This window comes from Chelmon rostratus, chromosome 6 (assembly GCF_017976325.1).
Source record: "Chelmon rostratus isolate fCheRos1 chromosome 6, fCheRos1.pri, whole genome shotgun sequence".
Lineage (NCBI taxonomy): Eukaryota > Metazoa > Chordata > Actinopteri > Chaetodontiformes > Chaetodontidae > Chelmon > Chelmon rostratus.
Window position 1 is genome coordinate 19,121,116 of NC_055663.1, and position 23,313 is coordinate 19,144,428.

The following is a 23,313-nucleotide window of genomic DNA, read 5'->3' on the forward strand; positions in this document are numbered from 1 at the left end:
ATATAGGCTTCAGATTAGATGTAAAATGAAAAGTACACACCAAAAACCCACAATTAAATCCTAGGGATGAAGCTGTGCAGAGTGTGTGCTGTAGTGTTGTAGAAACTATAATAGGTGTTAAGATATGCTGTATTTGTTGATTGCAGTGTAAGTTTGTCTAAATGTAGATAAGACACTAGCCATGCCTCATGCATATTAAGCTGTTTATTTTTGCCTTGTTTGACACAGAAATGAGTGTCCTCATGGAGTATCCTGTGTTATTTCCTCTAATTATAGACCACGCAGTTCCTGTGGTATATTTATGAAGGAATAAAGATTTGAAAGGACTGAGTGTCTACTTCATCCTTGACCGGATGCTTGGCTGTAAATTACTGTGAACCACACCATCGCACTGGGGGAGTTTGGACTCTTGGCCTCAGTATTTCTAAAACCCTGGCTGCAGGCCTGGAGAGATGAACAATCTGCGAGTCACCAACACAATTAGAAGCCATCATACGTGATTTTAGTGCAGGTATTATCCACATATAAAGCCCAGTTTATTGATGTTTACTGATCTCTGATAGTCAAAGACAAACACCCCATGGACACTCAGTTGGCAGTTCATTAGTACATCCATCTGAAACGAACAGTCCTGCAAGGTTATGATGTCCAGGTTTAGTCTAAACTGAAACCTGATCGTCTTTGATAGGCCTATGTGTATCTAATAAAGTGGCAACTCAATGTATTTTTCTCCTGTTTTATCCTGAACAGCAGTGGGCAGCACATCCAGAACATCATTTGGGAAATTGCAGCAGTACAGCAAAAGGGGGCGCTATTTTCTTATGCTTGCTTGCTGATAGCACCAGTGGCCACGTCTCATTGTTGGGCTTTTGGCCACATTTCCTTAACTCTCACCAACTGGAAAGTAAAGGAATATTGTAATGTGTTTTCATACCTTTTAAACTGGTCTCGTAATTATCTGGACCTGCTTCCTATGAGGTAATGCCGTGTTCTGGATTAATATGACACTGGGATTCAAACGTCAATACAAATAGTTCATTTCTGGAGCAAAGAGACATCTGTGACTTTGTGAACCCTGAAAAAAAGGAACACAACTTCTGACAAAAATGATTTGTAGTTCTGTCTGTGTGGATTAACGTCTCATTCAGACAGTGAGATGTCAGGTGAGGTTCACATGATAATCTGATGGACTAGTTCTTAAACGGGCCAGTGGATTGTATTTAGTGGGTACATTTAAACATTGCCTTCCTTTGGTCTTGTTCTGCTACTTACTGTACATCTAAGTTGTCGTCTGAGCAACTTTTCTTGTGTCATAAGCGACCGGAGACCAGACTGAGTCGACATAAACAGATCCTGTCCAAACACATACAGGGTTCATTTATTTAGCGTTTTACAACACACAGTTGTATCATGAAATGCGTGTTGGGCTTTTATGCTACTTACAAAACAAAAATTCAATAAACAGATGAATAAATAATAAGTCATAGAAAATGAACTGTTACTTTATTTTATGGTGGAGTGGCTGAGGAGACGATGAGTTGAGGAGTCTCACAGCCTGAGAAGCTGCTCTGTGGTTCAGTTGTTCAGCGGTGGATACTTCTGTATCGCTTGGCAGACAGCAGCAGGGTGAACAGGCTGTGACTGAGGCAGATGCCGAAATTTGAGCATTACAGCAGCATGTAATAGCAGTGGGAAGAAAAATGCAACAGAGATAGAGAAATTCAAAAAAAAAAACGAAATACAAAAAAATGTAGACTATATATGTACATATTATACAAGCAAGAAGAACTTTTTGACTAAAACAAACAAACAAACAAACAAAAAAGCCAAAAAAAAATGTTCTTGTCCTCCCCGTCTCCTGCAAGCAGTTGCAAGAGCATCGAGGAGGCCAGGAGCGAAGACTTGGAAAGGGACGTTATTGTGAAGACCAACTTGAACGGGGACATATGTACATATTATACAAGCAAGAAGAACTTTTTGACTAAAACAAACAAACAAACAAACAAAAAAGCCAAAAAAAAAAAGTTCTGGTTGGTGTTATCACTCACTGCAGAGCCCCCCCTGTCCTGGGCCGTGAACATGGCTGATTATGATGTCCCCATTCAGGATGCCTAGTTTCCTAAAGAAATTAAGTTTTCACAACATATGAAAATACTCTGTTTAGCACCTGTGGATGGATGATCGGTTCTTATCAAATAACATTTTTGTCACCCGGTAGCCAACACTGTGCAGATTAGTTCCACGTCATGTCTTGGCCATTGAGAATCACTGCACTGAAACAGTGTGTGTTTCCCATTTGATATTATGTAAATAGTTTTTCCATGAGGGTGTTAACATTTGTCATTGTTCAGCAAAAAAACATTTGTGATAAACTGAAAACAGCACACAGAACAGTTTCCAAATCAATATTTTAACGTAATATGTAGCATGTACCCTCTGTTTAGGTATGCTTAACTGAATTGCTTTAAAAGAAGTGGACAAAATATTGGAAACAACTCTTGGTGAAGTGCAACAACAGCACCACGAACTGCAGCCCTTAAAATAACCTTGGACATCTTTCAAGATGTTGAAGTCTGCTGTAGTATTTACATTGTGCTTTTCTGTTGGTAGAATCTTATTATAGTTTCTGAATTACTTTATATGCTCTTTGAATATGTATGTACTCATGTTTATGAGATTTATTACTCTAATATAGCTTATATTAAAAGCTCTTTGTCGCAAGTGTTGGGGGGCCTTTAAGACCACAACTCAGAGTATTTACCTGGACTGTCTCCTGTCTTTGGCCCATTAAAAAAAAAAAAAAATCTCTATTATATACCAAGCTGCTTAATTGAGACACGTGAACATTGCTGGGACTTACTCCCAAAGATATGGTAAATGACCAGGTGTGGTTGAAGTGTCAGCAAGAAAATCCTTAGCGCTTCATATGCAATCATTTTCTTATCATCAAATCCAGCCAAACAGACATAACACAGTATATCTCCATCAAAGCTACCATACAAGTAACAGGAACAGAAAGCTCAGCCTACAAGGTTTTTCTGCCTCCAGACAGAATGGAGAGTGATGGCACTAAAATAAGACGCAGAGTGTGAAATCCTAATCTGAGCAGTTCACCATCAGGACAGTCCAAACTGGAAGTGCTGATGCAAAGATACAGCTTGTTTCTGGCTCTGCAGGATGTTTACTGATGGAAAGAGGCACATATACACATTAAATGTGTGCTAGTTTACAACCACTGATTGGAAAATGAAGAGAAATACATTAGTCGCTGTTGCATATCGTAGCAGACTATCAGCACAATGGGAAATCTTGAATTCTTATTTGTGATATTCTGTTATATCAGATTATTACTGTGTCATTCGGAAATATTTTGTCATAAACAAACTGTTCACTTCTCCCTGTACTGTTCTATGTTTTAAATACTTTCAGTGACGTTCGCATTCAGTCATTCAGCAGTAATACAGTTGTCAACAACCTTTCACTAAATTAACTTGCCTTGTTGGACTGTGCCAAGGAAACATTTAATCACTTTTCCATATGACTGACAATGTCTTTTTCATTGAATGAAAATGAAACACATGCATAATATAGAGGAGGGGAGCTGTGCTCAAGCTGTAGGTTCAAGGGTTGATCAGAATATGTGGGGATGCAAAATTGGAAAAAATCAATTCCTCTGTTCATTTGAGATGTTTCAGCTCCTGTACCATACCAGACCATACTGGTCTATGTGGTACAGGGGCTCAAACACTGCTGATGTTTGAACCGGGGTGTTTCATATCAAAATTTGGTACACTTTTCCTATAAATCCCATATCTCTAATGCAGAGTCCCACAAACTGCAAATGCACCCTCTCACTTCACTTGAACCTGTAAGTTGCTGTCAGTAGACCTTGAGAATGACCGTTTTTTTTTATCAATTTTTTGTGACTGAAAACACCTTTTATTATAGAGCATGAGCAATTCTGAGACCAAGTGTAACGTCCTCTGACTGTTTTAATATCAGAATGAGTGTTAAAGGCGAAAAACAACTCTAACAACCCATTACGCATGCTTAAATTCATTATGCGGCCATCTAAAATGCCGTTTATGCTGCAGATATAAGCGCCACACAAAGTGTGATTTCAGTATAGGCTCCAACATAAACCGGCTGCCAGAGTGCGACACATTATTGCAATATTTTTTCCTCTTTCGACACAGTATTTGTACGATGCTGCATAAAGATCAGGTTCTCTGACATCCCGTCGCTTTCTCTCAACTAGTAAACTGAACTCCAAGGTTGGATCGCATCCTTGAATCATCCTCTCCAGTTGTCCTGACTGGGCGGGGTGAGCGCATGTGCCATCCTGGCTCCTATGGCAACCCGATAGATTAGCTCCATCAATATTCACGTTATTAGAAAGCGGGAGGCTGATGGATCAGTGATGTCAGCGCTCTTTGGATGCGGCTGCCAGCTGCGTGCATGTGTGTCATCACCTGGCGCTGGCGGAGAGCTCAGATATTTTGGGGAGGTGGAGATCATGCTTTGTCATTGAGGAGCTCAGCAGCGGCGTTCTCCCACTCCGGCACGTCCGACGCTCAGCATGCTGCATCCTGATGCGCTCTCGTCTGCACGCCGTGGGGTTACCTGGATTTACACGCAATTCCCGTTCACCGCCTTTACATGACCGTCGGATTGGATCGGCCACGTATTGTTGACGCATCTCAATGTTTGAATCGGGGGAGAGAGGCACGTCCCAAGTGTCAGATAAGATACAACCTGTCCTGCGGATGCGCCGTCACTGTTTTGCCTCCAGTGGCACCCCAAGTGTATGAGATTCATGATTTATCCCTCTGTTTTCTATCCTTAGAGCGCATCGCCTCTCCTTCTTCAAAATGGAAAGATTCCAGTCTTCCATGCGCAAACGGCTCTACAGCTTGCCGCAAAACATTGGGCAAAAAGCCTTCGTGATTGACGAGGGAGACTACGGCGACAAGGACACTAAAAGGAAAAGTATTCGGCTAAAACACTTGTCCTCCCCGTCTCCTGCAAGCAGTTGCAGGAGCATCGAGGAGGCCAGGAGCGAAGACTTGGAAAGGGACGTTATTGTGAAGACCAACTTGAACGGGGACTGTCGCTTATTCAGGGGCAGCATCTCTTCCATCACCGGGCGGCATCCTGCCGGGTCAGATCCAGCGGAGCAGCGGCGCCTCATCCCCGAGGCTGATGCGGGTGTCAGCGAGAGTTTCCCCGGTGAGCACGGCCCCGGGGCCCAGGAAAGGGCAACGGGTGGTCAGAGTGGCGCAACCGGGCAAGGGTCCGTGTTCGATCAGTCAAGTTTCATCAAGTTGGAGGGTAGCGAGCAAATCATACCTGAGGACGACCGGCTGTACCAAGCCGGCTTCATGCACCGGCAGTTTGGGGCGATGCTCCAACCAGGAGTCAACAAGTTCTCCCTGCGGATGTTGGGCAGTGAGAGGGCCGTGGAGCATGAGAGGGAGCGAGTAAAGTCCGCTGGCTTCTGGATAATCCACCCGTACAGTGATTTTAGGTAATTTGTGCGCAGAAAACGTTTCTTGGCAAGCAGTGGTGTCTTACAGAAAAGTGCAGCAGGGATCCTGTCACACGTTTTAGGCTTGTGAGATCATTGTAGAGCAGCCTAATCCTGACATAAAATGCCATCAAATATGATCAGCTCGCTATAAACTTTCTATCATGGACACACACTAATCCCCATGTATGCAGGAGTGCTTTTTGTTGATATTATGACAACATGATAGTCAGGAATGTGTGCAGAATATCATGAGTTGAATACACACCTTCAGTAGATTAATGGTTTCACTTCTAAAAATGATCCTTTTCTAAATTCAACCTGTGCAAGCCTTTCTTACAGGGAAACATTTGATGTGTTGTCAAGGAGTTGGCTGGCACACAAAATCCTCTTACAAGCCAAAAATATGTGTGTGTATGTACATCCCTGTTTTGTTTGGCCTGCAGAAGTGTGTGTGAGTGTGTGTGCATGGTTTCTACACAAGAATAGGCTATATGATAATCCAACCAACCAATTTTCTGTACAATTTCGTAAATTAAATTTGTGCAGCAAACTAAGGCAACCTGTAATTCCCTAATTTGCAGCTACGCTGTGCCATGCATATGTGCGCGTTCTACATTTCATTGCATACTGCACACAAACCTGCATTCTGTTCATCACCGCCGTCAACGGATTTTCATGACATTTAACCTTGAGGCTCACCGTCATCATATTTTCACCGGCCAGTTGTACGCCAATGTGTGTCACTGCAGTTTTTTTTCCACTCATCTGAATTACACTCTTTTTTTTATCATTTAGCGAGGGCAATGGATTACAGAGAGTGCAGCAGGGGCTTGGAAATGGGGTAATCAAAATAGGGTAACATGACCATTCAAGATATTAGAAGCACACATCAGTGGAGATTATTACAGTACAATTAGTCTAATGGAGCAGAGATGGTGTGGACGGGGAGGGGACACACCGCGATACACTGAATACACGCACACACACACACACACACACACACACAGAAAGAGACAGAAAGAGATTGAAATGAAAATGATGTTGTGGGGAATCAGGACACCCAGCTGTTAACTCTGTGTATGAGGTGTCATCACTTCGTGCTCGGTTTGGATCACGCTGTGAGCAGGTGCCTGACGTGGGCCTCTTCAGGCGAACACTCTATCCTGCAGATCCCATTTCAAGTTACAGGTGTAAACCTTTGCGCCATTAAAGAGTATTTGGGTCATTTTTGGCTTACTGACGAATCCAATCCTAATCCTGCAAACTCTCAACTTCACCCCAGATATCTGTAACAGTTGTGTGCTGACACGCTGTGTGTTTCCATGACCACTGTGCAGCAGCTCAGTACAGTGTGACCCATGCGTCCTCTCCTTGTGTCTTTTAGAAACGCAGTCTCTCTGTTGTTTACACCATAAGCGACTACTGTCTTTTATTTTACGCCGGCTACAGCAGCGGACATACTGAACTGGCACGCTGTGTAAATATGGTTAATATGATTGCTGGTGGGCCTGAGCCGCAGTACAGGTGTGTGTTAAGCCACTGAGCTGCATGCAGGCTGTTGTGCTTCAGCTGCGCTCTGGCAGCAAGAGATAAGTATCTCTAGTACAAATGTGATCCCTTTTTCAGCTGTCCTGATTGATCTAAGCTCCTTTCACCATTTTAAGCCTTTTTGTGTTCACTTTGCTTGTAACTCCCCTCTCTTTGTGCTCTCATGCTCTTTAACATAGTTGCACTCTGACCCAAATAGTGCAAGATTCCGCCGCGGACCAGTCGATGTTCAGAGACGCCACAACTGTCAGATGTATTTTCATGGCAACGCCAGATTACACCAGCAAGTTGTCTGAGCTTTGCGGGCCGAACGCTGCGTGCACAGTCAGCCGATGAGCGAACGGGATGGTCTGCAGGGGACGGCAGTAATGCACTGTCCCCTGCAGACCTTTTTTTTTTGTGGTCCAGCTGTTCCACTGTTCTGCAGCACAGTGACGTGTGCAGAGCAGTAATGCTAACTACTCAACATCTGGCTGATGGGAGGCTGACTTCTGGAGATGACATGGATTCCCAGGAGATAACGGTGGATTTAGCTAGAGAGGGGAAGTGCAATTAGGACCAGTGTGTCACCGCAGAGACAACAGGCAGATGAAGAGAGGAATGCAAATGCTTTGTTTGGCAGAGAACAACAGAAAGCTGATTAGAACAAATGGCCACCCTGCCCTCGCTGGTTCCCTCTTTTTGTGATGTTCTCCCGTGAAGGTTTGGTGCTGTGATGGACCCCGGTCAGGAACACAGTTTAGCTGCCTGTGGCTCTCAGCTGTGTCTTTATTGATTTTGTTTGCAGCATCCATAGACATCATCATCATCACATACTACTCACATTTAGCCAAACACTCCTCTTTCTTGTCAGGCAATCATGCATTAAAGTCTTGAATTAGACCTGTTGACAAGGCAGTGAGACGTCTGTCCAATCAGCACTTTTGAAAATGTTGCATTTCCTCTGATTTCCTCTTTCTCAATCATTTGGCTCACACAGCGTGGTTACTCTATGCCTCCTCACATGCCACGAGTACCCTTAAGTGGTGTAATGCATGCGCCCTCGCAGGTCTCCCCCCCCGATGCACAGTTTGCGCTGGCCATGTAGGTGTGTCAGGCTCCTGTTGGATCGATCAGTGCTTAATTAGGTCTCTGAAATGGATCGGACATGCAATCACACGTGTGCATGCTTTCTCGTCTCACATACACTCAAGATGGTAATCAGTTACCAAACGCGCTCCATATCTTGGCTGGCCTTTGTGTGTAACTGTATGTGTGCGCGTTTGCTGTGAATTGTAATTGTCCTCTGTTATGCAGCAACACTGCAGTGAATGTTTTCAAGCAGTCTGCAGACTCTATCTGACAAATGACCATGTCAGATCTCATGATAGTAAACAGAGTGGAACAGCTACATATAGTGTCACACAACATGACTATATTTATCTCACAACTGCCGCCTATAATTTGCCAGAACTATTAACGAAGGCATGAAATTTAATGAAACTACTTTGAAATACTCTGAAATGCAATTTGGTGCCTTTGCTGTAAACAACAACTAAAAGCAGCCCCTTTTTGCGTGCAATTATAGGTGATATTGACCCCGCTGCTGCTGATACTAGAGGATTTAGCTAGTTGTGAAAATCAATATTTCCTCATGAGAAATTCAGATGAATCCCGATAACCCATTTTCTTCCCCGTCCCTGCGGCCAGAAGGCCAGTATTGAACTGAATTAGCGAGCCATCGTTGTTTCATCTCGGTCTTGCTTTGTTTAGTCTCAAGCAGTTTGTTTGTCTTGTTTCTGCTCATTTGAACATTAATCTAGTGGGTTTGGAGTTACAGTGTGCCCACAGATTAATATCTATTTGGAGATCCTACACGTCCAGAACTGCTTTGAATAATGCAGCACATATTCAGCACACACACACGCACACACACACACTGAGAGTCTTCTGTGTAAGCCAAACAGCAGCCATTGATAAAACTGGTGTCTATTCATCATCTGTTTTTGTGTCTTTCAGATGTTTTTCTACCGATTTGATCAAAGAAAATAGACCAGAAAGTTCAAACTGCTGATAAGCAATTCTCACATTATGGCAGCATTTATATCATTTATTTTCATTATCGGTTAATCTGCTGATAATTATCTTGATTAATCGATTTATTTGTTTTGTCTTTAAAGTATACCAAAAAATTCCCATTATACTTTCTTAGAGCCCAACATAACATAATCAAATTGCTTTTTTTAGACCAAAACTCAAACAATTTCAGTTTACTCATGAAGGTAATGTTAACGTTGGAGTTAGCATTATGTTTGCACTGTCTGAAGGACACAGTTTTTCAAGGCAAACGTAGCGAAGTAAAAAGTAGATAACTGCAGAAAAAGTGCTCATTCCTTAAAAAAAATACATTTTAACTCACGTGCATCGCTTGTATTGCAATCCTACCCACCCCTGATTCTGTGTCCCTGGTTCGGGTCCAGCTGGAAACCTTTGTGGCTTGTCATTCCACGTTTCCCTCCCCCTTCACTGCCAGACCCTTTCCCAAAAAACCTCCCACAAAAACATCACTTATGCATCCTGACATAAAATATTCCGCTCAGTTACACCCTGTGTGTTTCAGGTTCTACTGGGATCTGACCATGCTGCTGCTGATGGTGGGAAACCTCATCATCATCCCCGTGGGCATCACGTTCTTCAAGGACGAGCACACGCCGCTCTGGATCGTCTTCAACGTGGTCTCGGACACCTTCTTCCTCATGGACCTGGTCCTCAATTTCCGCACGGGCATCGTCAAGGAGGACAACACGGAGATCATCCTGGACCCGCAGCAGATCAAGATCAAGTACCTGAAGAGCTGGTTCATGGTGGATTTCATCTCCTCCATACCTGTGGACTACATCTTTCTCATCGTAGAGACACGCATCAACTCAGACTTTTACAAGACGGCCCGAGCCCTGAGGATCGTCCGATTCACCAAGATCCTCAGTCTGCTGCGGCTGCTGCGCCTCTCCAGACTCATTCGCTACATCCACCAGTGGGAAGAGGTAGATCCTGCAGGGACAGGCTCTCTATATACAACCCTGAACGCAAAACAGTTAGGATGCTGTGTAAAACATAAATAAAACAGAGTGTGATCATTTGCTAATACTTTTTGACATATACTCAATTGAAAACAGCACAAAGACAATATATATAATACTTCACCTCACCAGCTTCATTGATTTTTGTAAATATCTGCTTATTCTCAATTTGATGCAGCAAGTTTCAAACAAGTTGGGACAAGAGCAAGAAAAGACTGGGAAAGTTGTGGAACGCTCCAAAAACACCTGTTTGGAACGTTCCACAGGTAAACAGGTTGATCGGTAACAGGTGATAGTATCATGATTGGGTATGAGAGGCTTGAAAGGCTCAGTAGTTCACAACCGAGGGTGGAGCGAGGTGAACACATGATTGTATAAAGGATGTTAGTACATGGGCTCAGGAACACTTGAAACCGTCGTATTTAAACAGCTCATCTGCAAATGTTTGCATTCCGTTTTTATTTATGTTTTACACAGAGTTCCAACTTTTTTGGATCAGGGTTGTAAGACTTCACACGAGCTAATACAGCTGGTTGATTACTTGCAGATTACTTGACAGAAAATTAATCAGCAACAATTCTGAGAATCATTTAAGTCATTTTTTAGGAAATAAAATGCCAAAACATCTCTGCTAACAGCTTTCTGAATGTGAATATTTTAAGTCTTTACTACAGTAAATTGAATATCTTTGGGCTCTGGACTGCTGGTAGTACAAAACGAGTAATGTATAGTAATGCGTTGCTTTGAGAACATGTGATGGGCTTTTCTGACAAAAGAGGAAACAGATGAACGAGTTAGAAAAGTTGCAGCTCTACTCTCAAACTTTCCTCTGACTGTAGTGCTGCACATAGTGAGATTTGTCTTGCATTAGCAGATTTCTCATAACTTGTTACCTTGTCTGGATTACAACATTTTTTTCCTCTCAGGGAAAACGCACAATACTGGTTATTATAAAAAAAAAAGAAAAGAAAAGAAAAGAAAAAAATGTCCATATTCCCAAAGCTGTAGAATTAATTTGTGGGTTCTGAGACTCACAAACAATCAACTTACTTAATAACAGATATTTTCCTGCATTATCTTGTTTTTATAATTCCAACCGAGGCTGCATTCCCCATAGGTCATTAATGTTGCTTCCAGATGGTTACGCAACACTGAATCAGCCTCTGGTGGTCTGTAGAAGATTAAGAACAATGTGGTCCAGTATAGGACCCCTGTGTCCATTGGCCCACACAGGACCTCCCGTATATGTCAAATCCTCTGATTGCATGACAGAGAATTGAAATTTCATAGATTTATTTACAAAGAGACGTGTGTTTGGTTGTTTCAGTTCCATTAATGCTGATAATCTGTGTCACAGGTTTTTCATATGACCTATGACCTGGCCAGCGCCATGGTGCGCATCATGAACCTGATTGGTATGATGCTGCTGCTGTGTCACTGGGATGGCTGTCTGCAGTTCCTGGTTCCCATGCTGCAGGACTTTCCTCCTGACTGCTGGGTCACCAGAAATAAGATGGTGGTAAGTGGGTTATTTATGAGTCAGACAGCATCCAAATGTGTTCCTCTTAGGGCCCCGTGCCTGGTTGCATGAACAAACTTTTTACACTAAAGTTTGTCCCTTATGCAAAATACCTCCCTAAGATAGTGGGTTCATTTAGGAGTGTTGCATAAAGCCTCTTAAATTGTCTACTTGCCTGAGTGTTTAGATTAAGGCTTCATGATGCAGCATGTGTTCACTTTAGTTACCATGGTTACTCTTCACTCACATCATCAGCATCCTTTAGCGTTTCTTAGCAGTATTATTGTCAGTGTTAGCTACCTTCTCCAAAATGGACAACAAAAGAAAATGAAAGACAAACTGGACAGAGGTTGACAATGTTGTTCTCCTTCAAGTATATTGAAGGTGCAAGCTCATGATCCAAAGAAAATTTAACCCAGTCATAACAATAGATGTGGCAAGAAGTGACTGACAAAATCAAGATGAGAAATCTTGCTGTGCACATGACATAATGAAGAAAATCTGAAAATATTACTGTGACGACAAGGAAATAGATCAAAGCTAAACATCAGGAATCGACAAAAACTACCCTTTTTCAATAAAATGATACACCAAATTTAATATAGATATAATAGAGTTCATATAGAGTTTTTTTTCCATTTGGCTAGCTAACATTGGCTACGTCAAATCTATCCTCATAGTGTCCAGTTGTCCTCTTCAGTCACTCTAAGTTTGCCTGTTTTCTTGTCCCACAAATTATTTCGCTGTTAAGAGGCCGGCATGAATCCCTTAAAAAGAAGGTGACTGAGGACCTTCTAGCAACACAGGAGGGAACACTTCAGTAGCTCATGTTGAGGGCAAACACTTATAGATCAAAGAGTTTTCCCTGACAACATCCTGAGGAAAACCTTATGGCAGGCATGTCAACCAGACAGCAGGCCAACCAATCAACATCAAGGGATCACTTAGTTATCAGCTGAAGACTGAGATCAGCTGATTAATTGATTCCAGCCAGGTGTGCTCCTCCTTGGTTGGAACGGAAACCTGCAGCCACACAGCCCTTTATGGAATGAGTTTGACATGCCTGCCTTATGGTCATTTTATGCCACTAATTTTTTTCGAAGGCATCATCAGATGAAAATTTAAGGGCAACTTTAAATTAAGTGGTTAAATGCAAAACCTTTTTCTTCAGTAACTTTCTTACTTTGAGTGACGGAGTCCTGCATGAACAGTTTTGATTGTTTCATATGTGATTTGCCGTGTTTTTTGTCCTGTCTGAGTTCTTCTCATTGGTTTGAAAAAGATGATGTCACATACTTCTGCCCACCAATCAGCATTTAGCAACATCTGAATCAAAATCTGATCTGTTGTTTGGTTGCTGTCAGTCAACACAGTCCTGATGAAGCAGCCTAGCTGAGTTTATGAATGTGAAACTCTCAACAAATAATACTTAAAGGTGCTTAGTCCTGGATATTTAATGTTGTAGAGAAACACTGTCATGCGCTTTTAAACTGCAACGTTTCGATTAATCAGTGAGGTTGATTAATGTAAAATTAATTGGCAACTACTTTGATAATTGATTAATTGTTTAACTCATTATTATTTGGGCAAAAATGTCAAACATCCCCTGGTTTCAGCCTCTCACATGTGAGGATTTGAATCGTTTCCTTGTCATATGTGATAGTGAACTGTGAACTTTGGACTGCTGCATGAATAAAGCAAGCTCCTTGGACTGTGGGAAATTATAAGGGACATATTTCACAATTTTCTGATATTTTAGAGGCCCAACAAATCAATTAGAGAGAAAATTAGCGGCAGATTAATCAAAAATGAAAATAATTGTTTTGTGTAGATAATTATGGATCTGAGTGCAGAGTATATGAACGGGTGTACTGGTAACTGAAATAGACAACAAAACATCCACCAGGACAACAATGCCGGTGCATAAACCAGTCCGCGCCTGTCAGTCAGGTGCTTCAAAGCCAACAAACCTGGGAAATAAAGACGTCATCACCTGGTGTTCTGATTATCTGAATCGTCTCACACAGATGTGCTCCACCATTGCAGATATTGATAAACTCTGTCTTTTCTCCTCTTCGTGCCTTTCAGAATGACACTTGGGGTCAGCAGTACTCCTACGCCCTGTTCAAGGCCATGAGTCACATGCTGTGCATCGGGTACGGCCTGTACCCCCCCATCGGCATGGCTGACGTGTGGCTCACCATCCTCAGCATGATTGTGGGCGCTACCTGCTTTGCCATGTTTGTGGGTCATGCGACTGCACTCATTCAGTCTCTGGACTCGTCCAGGAGGCAGTACCAGGAGAAGGTGGGTGTTTGTTCTCTGCAGGCCTGGTATTTGTCACAGAACATCTCTTTTCTCTCTAAGAGAGTTGGAAGCAGTGGTGGAACGTAACTGAGTACATTTATACAAGCACAGCAGTATTTCCATTTTATGCTGCTTTATACTTCTGCCCCACCACACTTATTTAACAGATTCTGACTTTATATATAACAAATATGATGCATTGTTATAGATCAAACTCCCAAACAGTAGAAACTACAATAGTAAAATGTAAGATTTTGATTGCTGCTTCTACAAAAGGTCCTCTCCAGGTATTCATTAAACCCCTAAAAACTCATGTCTGTTCATCAGACTTACATGTTTAGAAGTTTTTTCTATGAAAAAATTTTCTTTGATGTAACTCTACACCTTTGCCTTTATGTTGTATGCTCAGATCTGAATAGTCCCTGTCCCTGTCTCCATTCACCCCTCCGCTGCACCCTGCAAGTTGACGAGATAGGTTCCTCATGTATGTTACCATTGAACCCCTGCTATCTGAACCACGTTCGTGAGACTGTCATTGGTCCACTGCAGCTCCAGGGTGGAAATGCTCACGCATGGTGTTGATTGTTTATTTCACTCATGATATGATGTCGGATATAAAAAACACCATATGGACACGTTAACAAGGTTAAAACTGGATTTTCAGTAGAGGGGGGAAGTAAGTAAAGGATCTGAATACGAATTCCACATATTCCATCGGCGCGCAGTTAAAATGGTGACGATGATAAAGTGACAAAGTGATGTGATGACTTCTAACCACCTGGCATAAATCTTGAGGCGTTTGAGGGAGAAAATGCCCCACAGAGGGAGACTATGAATAGATGAGAAGGGATGGAGCTTTTTGAGCTCCTGTTGTGGATTTTTAGAAAGACAGAAAAAAAAAGAAAGACATGAGAGAGAGAGAGGTGACTTACAGCAGCACATAGCATGCACAGAGGTTGGGTACATTTGTGTTTGCTCTGCTAGAGGAGTACACCGCTGAAGGACACACTAGTTAATGTTATTAGCTGCAGCCTGCAGAGCACAACTGTATTTGTCAGATGGGACAGAGGCACAGCGTTGCTCTGTGGGCAGGTTTCACAGATGGCCTGACAGTTGACTGTTAACATAATGAGACACGTTATAGTCCACCTCTGAGCCAACACATCAATCAGTGTAATATATTCATTTTGACATGACGGCTACATCACAGTTACAGTTATTTCCCCGGCGCTCGCTCACTTAGATGCCCGTGTTGAATCTGCCGTGTGTTGTTGTTGTTGCAGTACAAACAGGTGGAGCAGTACATGTCCTTCCACAAGCTCCCTGCCGACATGCGCCAGAGGATCCATGACTACTACGAACACCGGTACCAGGGCAAGATGTTTGATGAGGAGAGCATTCTGGAGGAGCTGAATGAGCCGCTGCGAGAGGTCAGAAGTCGTGTGCCTTGTTGTTGTTGTCCTGATGATAATACTGCTGAGTCATCGTAATGTGCACGCTATAATGTGTAACCCCAATTCCAAAGAAGTTAGGAAGCGCCGTAAAACAGACAGATACTCAACCGAAAACAGTGAAAAGACAATATATTCAATGTTTGACCTCATTAATTTCATTGATTTTTGCTTATTCTGAATTTGATGCCACGTTTCAAACAAGTTGGGACAGGAGCAACAAAATGCTCCAAAAACACCTGTTTGGATCATTGCACAGGTAAACAGGTAGATGGGGGGTATGAAAGGAGCATCCTGGTATGGAGCGAGGTTCACCACTTTGTGAACACGTGATTGTGTGAAGGATAGCAAACACAGTTTGTTTGCAAATGACTGCATTCTGTTTTTATTCACATTTTTTTCGCAGCGTCTTATTATTTTTGGAATTGGTGGTCGAGCTGTAAGCAGATACATATATGTGCTGTTCATGCACTCGTCAACAACTGTGACCCCTGCTGTGGGCAGACATGAGTGGAGGCTGCTGTTTAAACACACGATCAGTGATAATATCGTAAAACACAGTTGCAACAATATAAAATAGTGTTTTTCACAGAAGAGTTTGTAATTGTTGAAAAATACTCTGCAGTAATAACCACTTCAAAATGTCATATCTGCAAACAGCTCCATTAGTGTGTGTTATAACCCATTTATTGAATGTTTCTCTACTGCTTATATATGTTTGATAGGGAGGTTGCTGAAATACTCAAGTGAGCATCCTTGTTCTAAATGCTCTACAGTTAATTATTTGTGTAATCTAATGTTGCTCTCTTACTTTGCATGCTAACAGTCTTGTAATCTGATTAGCAACGACTGGAGGACAGACAGCCTCATTAACAGAGCACCGACCCGCCGCTGACCACCCTGCGCTCACACTGATTGAAATGTGCTCATGTGGTAACGCTGACTCAGTGCTGCGTGCGTCTTCTGCAGGAGATCATCAACTTCAACTGTCGCAAACTGGTGGCCTCCATGCCGCTGTTCGCCAACGCCGATCCCAACTTCGTCACCTCCATGCTGACCAAGCTGCGCTTCGAGGTCTTCCAGCCTGGCGACTACATCATCAGAGAGGGCACCATCGGCAAGAAGATGTACTTCATCCAGCACGGCGTCGTCAGCGTCCTCACCAAGAGCAGCAAAGACACCAAGCTGTCCGACGGCTCGTATTTTGGAGGTAAATGCGTGCACACAGCCCGCAGTGTGTCCCGCATGCTGATGTGTGCCGCAGCTGGCAGCGAGTCACTTTGAATGGATGTGAAGGAGTGGTGATAGTATGATTTGTTTTGATTTATTTTGCTCTGGCACTCAGCAGATTAACTTCCCCGACTATTACAGCTGGGAAAAAAAAACTGTCCACATCATCTCCTTAAAAGGGCTCGGGACTAAGAGGAGCAAAGCTTTGTGATCTTTGATTCCATCTGTGGGGTTTTCCCTTTTGTTAACGCCATATTTAAAGCTAAGATCCAGAACTTTCCATTTGTCGCCGGCGGCCAGCTGTGTGGCAAAGTGAAATGCCGCCGTCAAATGTCAGCCAGAAAACGTCAATATATAATTAAGTTTAGTTGCATTTTTACCTGAAAGCGGTGTGATCTGACAGCTTGAGCAACTTATTTCAATACCAAAGAATGGAGATAATTTTTTATTATAATGTGATGTTTAAGAATAGTCCAGCCTACGTGTTTGTAACAGAAATGTAAAAATGTGTGTTTAAAAGCAACACATGGCAAAGTAAGCATCAATCCCACGGTGTCATGAGTATTAAATAGATTAAATTGTTAAACAGGACAGGAAAGAGAGAGAGAGAGAGCGTGTGAATCTGCGTTCAATATGTCTGTCCTGAAAAATATGTCTACTTTTTTTTTTTTTTTAATGGCGCATTATTTTATTTCTCTGATCTGGCACGACAGATGAGGTCAGGACAAACTGTAAGCTGCAGAAATTGCATTAAGTGCTCCATCTGTGGGGTTCAAAGGCACCGGTCTTTTCGCGTTTTATCGTCTCGCACTAATAAAACTATTTTTGCCTTTTGCTTTCATGAATGGATCTGAAAAGATAGAAATGTGGCCGCAGTGCATCACGCAACTCGTATGAGAAAAGTGGGCAATCATCATGTAATGCTTGATATTATTTACCCATTTAAAGAAAATCCTTGATGTTAATCTTGCACTTAGCAGGGCATGTTTGAAAGAAATGGTGGAAATAATTGAACTCCTCCGCTCCACCGCCTGCAGAGATCTGCCTGCTGACCCGAGGCAGGAGGACGGCCAGCGTGCGGGCAGACAACTACTGCCGGCTGTACTCTCTGTCTGTGGACAACTTCAACGAGGTGCTGGAGGAGTATCCCATGATGAGGAGGGCCTTTGAGACTGTGGCTCTGGACCGCCTGGACCGCATCGGTGAGTCCTTTGCCAAGACATAAAAACCTGCCAAGTTTTACAGTTAAAAACATTTATTATCCATTTGTTGCTATTTTATTTTTGTTTGCTTATTTTCTTTATATACTACATTTAATGCTGGTCTGGTTTGAATAGTAGCATTTATATTTTGTTTGTATGATGGTTTTCATTGGCTGGCTTGCCAGAGCATGTGATATGTGGGGTGCACCTTTAAACTCAGGATAAGACAAGGCTGTTCAAATTCATTAATAGCAGTCGAGGATGAATGAATGAATGGATTGAAGCGTTATTTTTTCAATGCATCAATATTACAAAGAAACTATTACAGCAAGCACATTAAACAATGGATTAAATCTGATGAACTAAGTACTTCAGGCCATCAGTGTTCTCGCATCATCAATGCATCTGTAATCTTGCCACTTTCTTCCAAATTAAATGAAATTTTAAGTCAAAAATCCATATTTTAACTCACACATGTGGGTGGTGTTAATTGGGTGTGGTGGTTCAAAGTAAAACGAGGCATGGAGGAGATGACGTTGTTACCTTGTGATTGACAAGTCTCAGCGTGTCCACAGGTCCTAAATCAGATCTAATCAGGCGCAGCAATGCACGCCCTCCCCAGCACCACCCTCTTGTCCAAATATGGGCGCTTCTGGCTCCAAAAAAGCCAAAATGGCCACGGCCATAATGCCAAACTTGAGACTTCAAAACAGTAGTCCACAAACCATTTTAAGATTTAGATTGTGTACTTAGTTTTGGATCCCACTTGGTCTTCGGTGTTTCAGCTACATTGTGATGAATTTTAAGGCCTCACATAAGAACTGAACATCCATGTTAACTGGTTGCAGGTATACAGATATGTTACGGTATTGATTTTAAGCCTTTTCATTAATTAGTTGTCCTGATTATATGTAGTGTGCACTTATTAATGAGAAAAGAAAGAAAGCATGGTCTCATTTGTTTTTTTCTTAACAGGAAAGAGGAACTCTGTTCTTCAGCACAAAGTCCAGCATCACCAAAGTTCTGGCACTCTAAACTTCCAAGAGAGCGAGATCATCCAAAGAATAGTGCAACATGACCGCGACATGGCCCAGTGCACGCAGCTGATCCAGACCAGCCTAAACCCTCCCCCTGCTCCCCCATCACCCACTCCGGTCATTTGGGCCCCGCTGGTTCAGGCCCCGCTCCAGGCTGCTGCGGCCACCACCCCACTGGCTCTGGCCTTGGCCCACCAATCCCAGCTGCCTCCCATCCTCTTCCACCATCCTCTGGTACCAGGCGCCCTGAAGGACCCCACCAGCCACCCACAGAGAGTCCATCTTGGCACTAACATGTCCAGCAGCTGTGGTTCAGGGCCTGGCTCTCCTGCCAGCTCCACTAAATTCAGATCTGGGATGGAGACTCCCACACTGGCGTCCCTCAGGACACAACATCTCTCCGCTGGGCCCGTGTCACCCACATTGATGTCCCAGCCCATCTTCACCAGCAACATGCAGCCTCTGGGCCCCCTGCCCTCACATTTGCCCCCGCCCCATCCTCCCCACTCCAGCATGGCCTCAGTCTTCCCCATCAGCCAGGCCACCATCTCCTACACCTGCTCTGCTCAGCTCCACTCTCAGCCCTTCCACGGTGCTATGACCACCCCGCCACACCCGCTAGGGTTACTCCAGCAGGGGGTGCCAGGGAGGCTTGTAGGGAGATTCTCAGCCCCCTCTGCCCCCACCATAAGCCCTCTGATCTCCAGCTCAGTCGGCCCCATACTAAGCCAGCTGCAGCAGACCTCTCACGCCACCACGCAGCAGATGGGGTACGGACTTGACAGAGCGGGCAGGACATCCGGTAGTCTGGGCCTCCCACATTTTCCCTTCATCACCAGCACCCAATCCTCCCCTGGATTTATTCAGCCAGGGTCTGGAGTCAGAGCAGGGGCCGCAGCCTCCCTGGCACAGCACAGCCTAGCAGGTCTCCAGTCTGCTTTCCTCCCCCAGGTCCTCCCCGAGCACTCGGCCCTCGCCTCCCTGGCCCAGTATGGCTCCGCCGAGGCCTCGCCCTGCTACACGCCTCCAGTCCACAGTCCCAGCATACAGAGTCCTGTGAGGGGGAGGACAGTTTACCACAGTGAGCTCCCCAGCACCGTGGGCTCTCACAGCCCTCTAACCCCCCAGACCTCATGTCCCGCCAGGGTGGCCTGCTCCCTCAAAGAGAGGGCCGAGTCCTCGATGGATCTCTTTACCCAGGAAATAAAGACTATCTCAGGCTCTCACAGCTCTATACACCAGGAAAGGCCTTTGGCCATGAGCGGCTCCTCTGAGGGTGTAGCAGGGGCACTGAGCCCCTTCTCCTCCCCCATGGCTGTCAATAAACCCTACAGCCCAATCCCGGGTCAAGCCGCTCCTGTCGGTCGGACACATTCAGGGCCCGAATCTCAGAACCAGTCCGCTGGTGTTCACTCCCCCCACGCGAGATCCCCCGCTAAGGTATTAGAGCCTGAACACAAACAGTCCAAACTTCCATCCAACTTGTGAGGTTCAGACACACCCTCCTGCAAGGCCTGAACAAAAGGGAGATCGTCTCCTTCTTGGAATTGTTTTAACCACTATTTTGTCAATTTTTAAAGACGGAGGGTGTGTTGCTCTAATCAGATTGGGGATCAGTGGTTTCATTTTTAATCAGAGTGAATGAATCGTGGATAATAATGGACAATGATGGGTTTTTTTTTTCTACAGGATATTGCATCTTTGAATATAGTAATAAAACCCCAAACTTACTGATGGGTATATATAGCACCTCATGAAAATATCAATTGTTCTATGTATTGTATTATAACCACACTCTGTGATTTGTTATAAGTATTTGTTTAAACCCCGTCGTTCAGGCAATTTTGTGTAACCTTTTAGCTTCACCCATTTAGTTGTATCCATTTATGATTGAAACCAAAAATTATTGTCCTTTTTTTAAATTATTACTTTCCCACCACTTGAGTGTGTCGCGCGAATGCGAGGTTACCCCTTAAGAGATTAGAGGAGAGACAGACTGTGCACTTTGCTCGTTTCAGAGATCCTCCCAACGTAATGGTTTAATGACGGCATGTCTTCCAAGATAGCGTTTCAGCAATATTGCACACCCAACTGGGTCACACAAATCAGATCAAAAACACTGAAGTAATGAATGTAATATAATGTTTGTCTGTCTGAGTGGGATTAATTTCTGAATGTGCTGAACTTGAGGCCGATGGTGGTTTTCTGCAGAGTACTGGAGAGTGCAACCGGCTTCAGAGACAACGCACACATTTCCGTTTCGTCCCTCCACAACTGCTCCGGCGCACGACCTGATGCCAACTCATTTCAGCCTGATAATAACTCTGGAACAGAGCATACACCTGAGCCAAGGTTTGTGTGCCATCAGCATTGTATGCAATAATCTATGTTTTTTTTTTTTTTTATGGGTATACAAAGGTACTGTGAATCGACGCACTTGAGTCGGTGAGTGAGACTCTGTTTTTAGTTAGAGCAGATTAAAACAAGGAGATTAAACAGAATAAAAAGCAACTGCGGATAATCAAACATCCTGAAACCAGCAATGCACTGAGACTGATCTGAATGTTTCTTGCACCAGTCAAAGGGCTAAAAGCAGTTACTTGGACACACGGTTAACAAGAAACCCTGATGGGTCATATTGCTGCATATTTACCTCTTTCATTTTACATTATTTGATTGTAAAATTTGACATCTGTTGTTGAACAGTTGCTGCTTTGTGATGCTATGCTGAATCAATAAGACGTGTATCACTGACTGCTTTTTTAAGACCAGACTCTTAAATCCTTGTTAATAAGCTCATGTGTTTAGATGGTACTTCTCTCTCTCTCTCTGGACCTGTGGCCGGCGAGGAACTGTGAGCAGCTAGCCGGTCAGCAGGTCAAACCATCAGAGGATCCTGTCCAGTGGCTTTAGCTGCCTGGTTACTGAGCCTGAAGTTCGCTGTGACTCTGCGCCCCCCTCCCTCGAGGGAAGAGAGATATTATCAGTCACTAGCCAGTCACTGCCAATGGGCTCGATCAATCCCTCATTACTATTCTCCTCCAACCCCGCACCACCACACCACCTGCCAGAGGCATCAGCTCGGGTCGAGTGTAAGGTTACTTTGAGTGCATTCAACTTAAAGGTGCGTGCAGGCGAGGAGGTGTCAGTCATTCATGTATTTATATATTTATATCTCATTTTGCTGCCTTTTAACCAACAAATCTGAGGATTCCATCACCTATGTATGTTAGGCATATTTTATTTTAGCTACTGAATTCAATGCAATAAAATAACATATGGTCAATGATGCTCGTCCTAGCTGTTGATTTCTTTTCAAGAGCCGAGCGAGGCATGAAGGAGAATCTGATAAAGCGCTGACAAAGTTTCAAGACAGATTAAAAAATGGAGAACTGCATGGTGATGTTTGGTGCCAACATTCAAAATAGCCAGGATTATAATCTGCCAAATATTCGGCTCGTCAAAGAAATTTATCTGCCATGTTCATGGAGTGATGACTGTTGGATTACTAAGTAAATATAGATGTTTAATTCATGCCTCTGCAAGGTTTGATTAAAAGAAGATGTTTTTTTTTGTTTTTTTTTTAAAGAAGAAGCTGCCAGGTTGGTCCAAAGCAGAAGAGAGCCAGTCTTATGAAGATTGCATTGTGATTTAATAGTCTGATGTATTTTTTTCGATTGGGGTATTAATGCTTTGACTAAAGTGCAAAATTCTAAATGTTTATCCAACCAGTGCAACATTTTACAAGTCATACAAAGGGTGAAAACATCTCACTGGAGCCTTCTGAAGGTCGGATTTGTATGGGGACCCATAATGTTCAATAGTAATTTCTAAAAGAAATAATCACGACAAAAGACATACAAAATATCTAGTATGGCCAATAAAACAAACAAACAAAAAAAAAATACGATATATTTTTTTGTGAAATTTTATTTTTATTTGTTGTTGCTTATATTTACTAGTATAGTTTTATTAGACAGTCATGTTGTCAGTTTTCCAAAATGTACAGAGCAGAGCCAGTTATTGGATTGGTCGTTTCATTCAGGCAAAGCAACAGTCAGTCACAAAACCGGCTCTGCTCTGTTTGTCCTGATTAACAGGCAATTGATCACAAACAACATTATTAAATATTGGGAGAAATTACGTTAACAGAAAGATTGACGTTTGGGGAAGGAGATTTCAAATTGAGTACAAAATTACATGCAATAATCTCCTTACACAATCATGTGGCGAACCTCGCTCCATCCTCGCTTGTGAATGACTGAGCCTTTCCAGGATGCTCCTTTCATACCCAATCATGATACTATCACCTGTTAGCAATGAACCTGTTTACCTGTAGAATGATCAGAATGAACAGGTGTTTTTGGAGCATCCCACAACTTTCCCAGTCTTCTGCTGCCCCTGTCCCAACTTGTTAAAAATTACCCTTA

General features: G+C 43.2%; 1 protein-coding gene across 1 annotated transcript; it reads left to right on the top strand.

The window, feature by feature from the left end:
- Window positions 1-4,871: 4,871 nt before the first annotated feature.
- Window positions 4,872-20,371, top strand: LOC121607417 (potassium/sodium hyperpolarization-activated cyclic nucleotide-gated channel 1-like). Its single transcript, XM_041938196.1, has 8 exons — window positions 4,872-5,527; window positions 9,678-10,101; window positions 11,495-11,656; window positions 13,745-13,963; window positions 15,247-15,393; window positions 16,384-16,624; window positions 17,682-17,846; window positions 18,822-20,371. Exons 1-8 carry the CDS (start codon window positions 4,872-4,874, stop codon window positions 20,369-20,371), a joined length of 3,564 nt encoding a protein of 1,187 aa, XP_041794130.1.
- The last annotated feature ends 2,942 nt before the right edge of the window (window positions 20,372-23,313 follow it).

What these genes read in the sequence shown, in the direction of transcription:
- LOC121607417 (XM_041938196.1), top strand. Translation starts at nt 4,872, where the DNA reads ATGGAAAGATTCCAGTCTTCCATGCGCAAACGGCTCTACAGCTTGCCG. An exon ending in TCACCAGAAATAAGATGGTG is followed by an intron (nt 11,657 to 13,744) that starts GTAAGTGGGTTA and finishes CGTGCCTTTCAG; the next exon opens with AATGACACTTGGGGTCAGCA. An exon ending in GGACCGCCTGGACCGCATCG is followed by an intron (nt 17,847 to 18,821) that starts GTGAGTCCTTTG and finishes TTTTCTTAACAG; the next exon opens with GAAAGAGGAACTCTGTTCTT.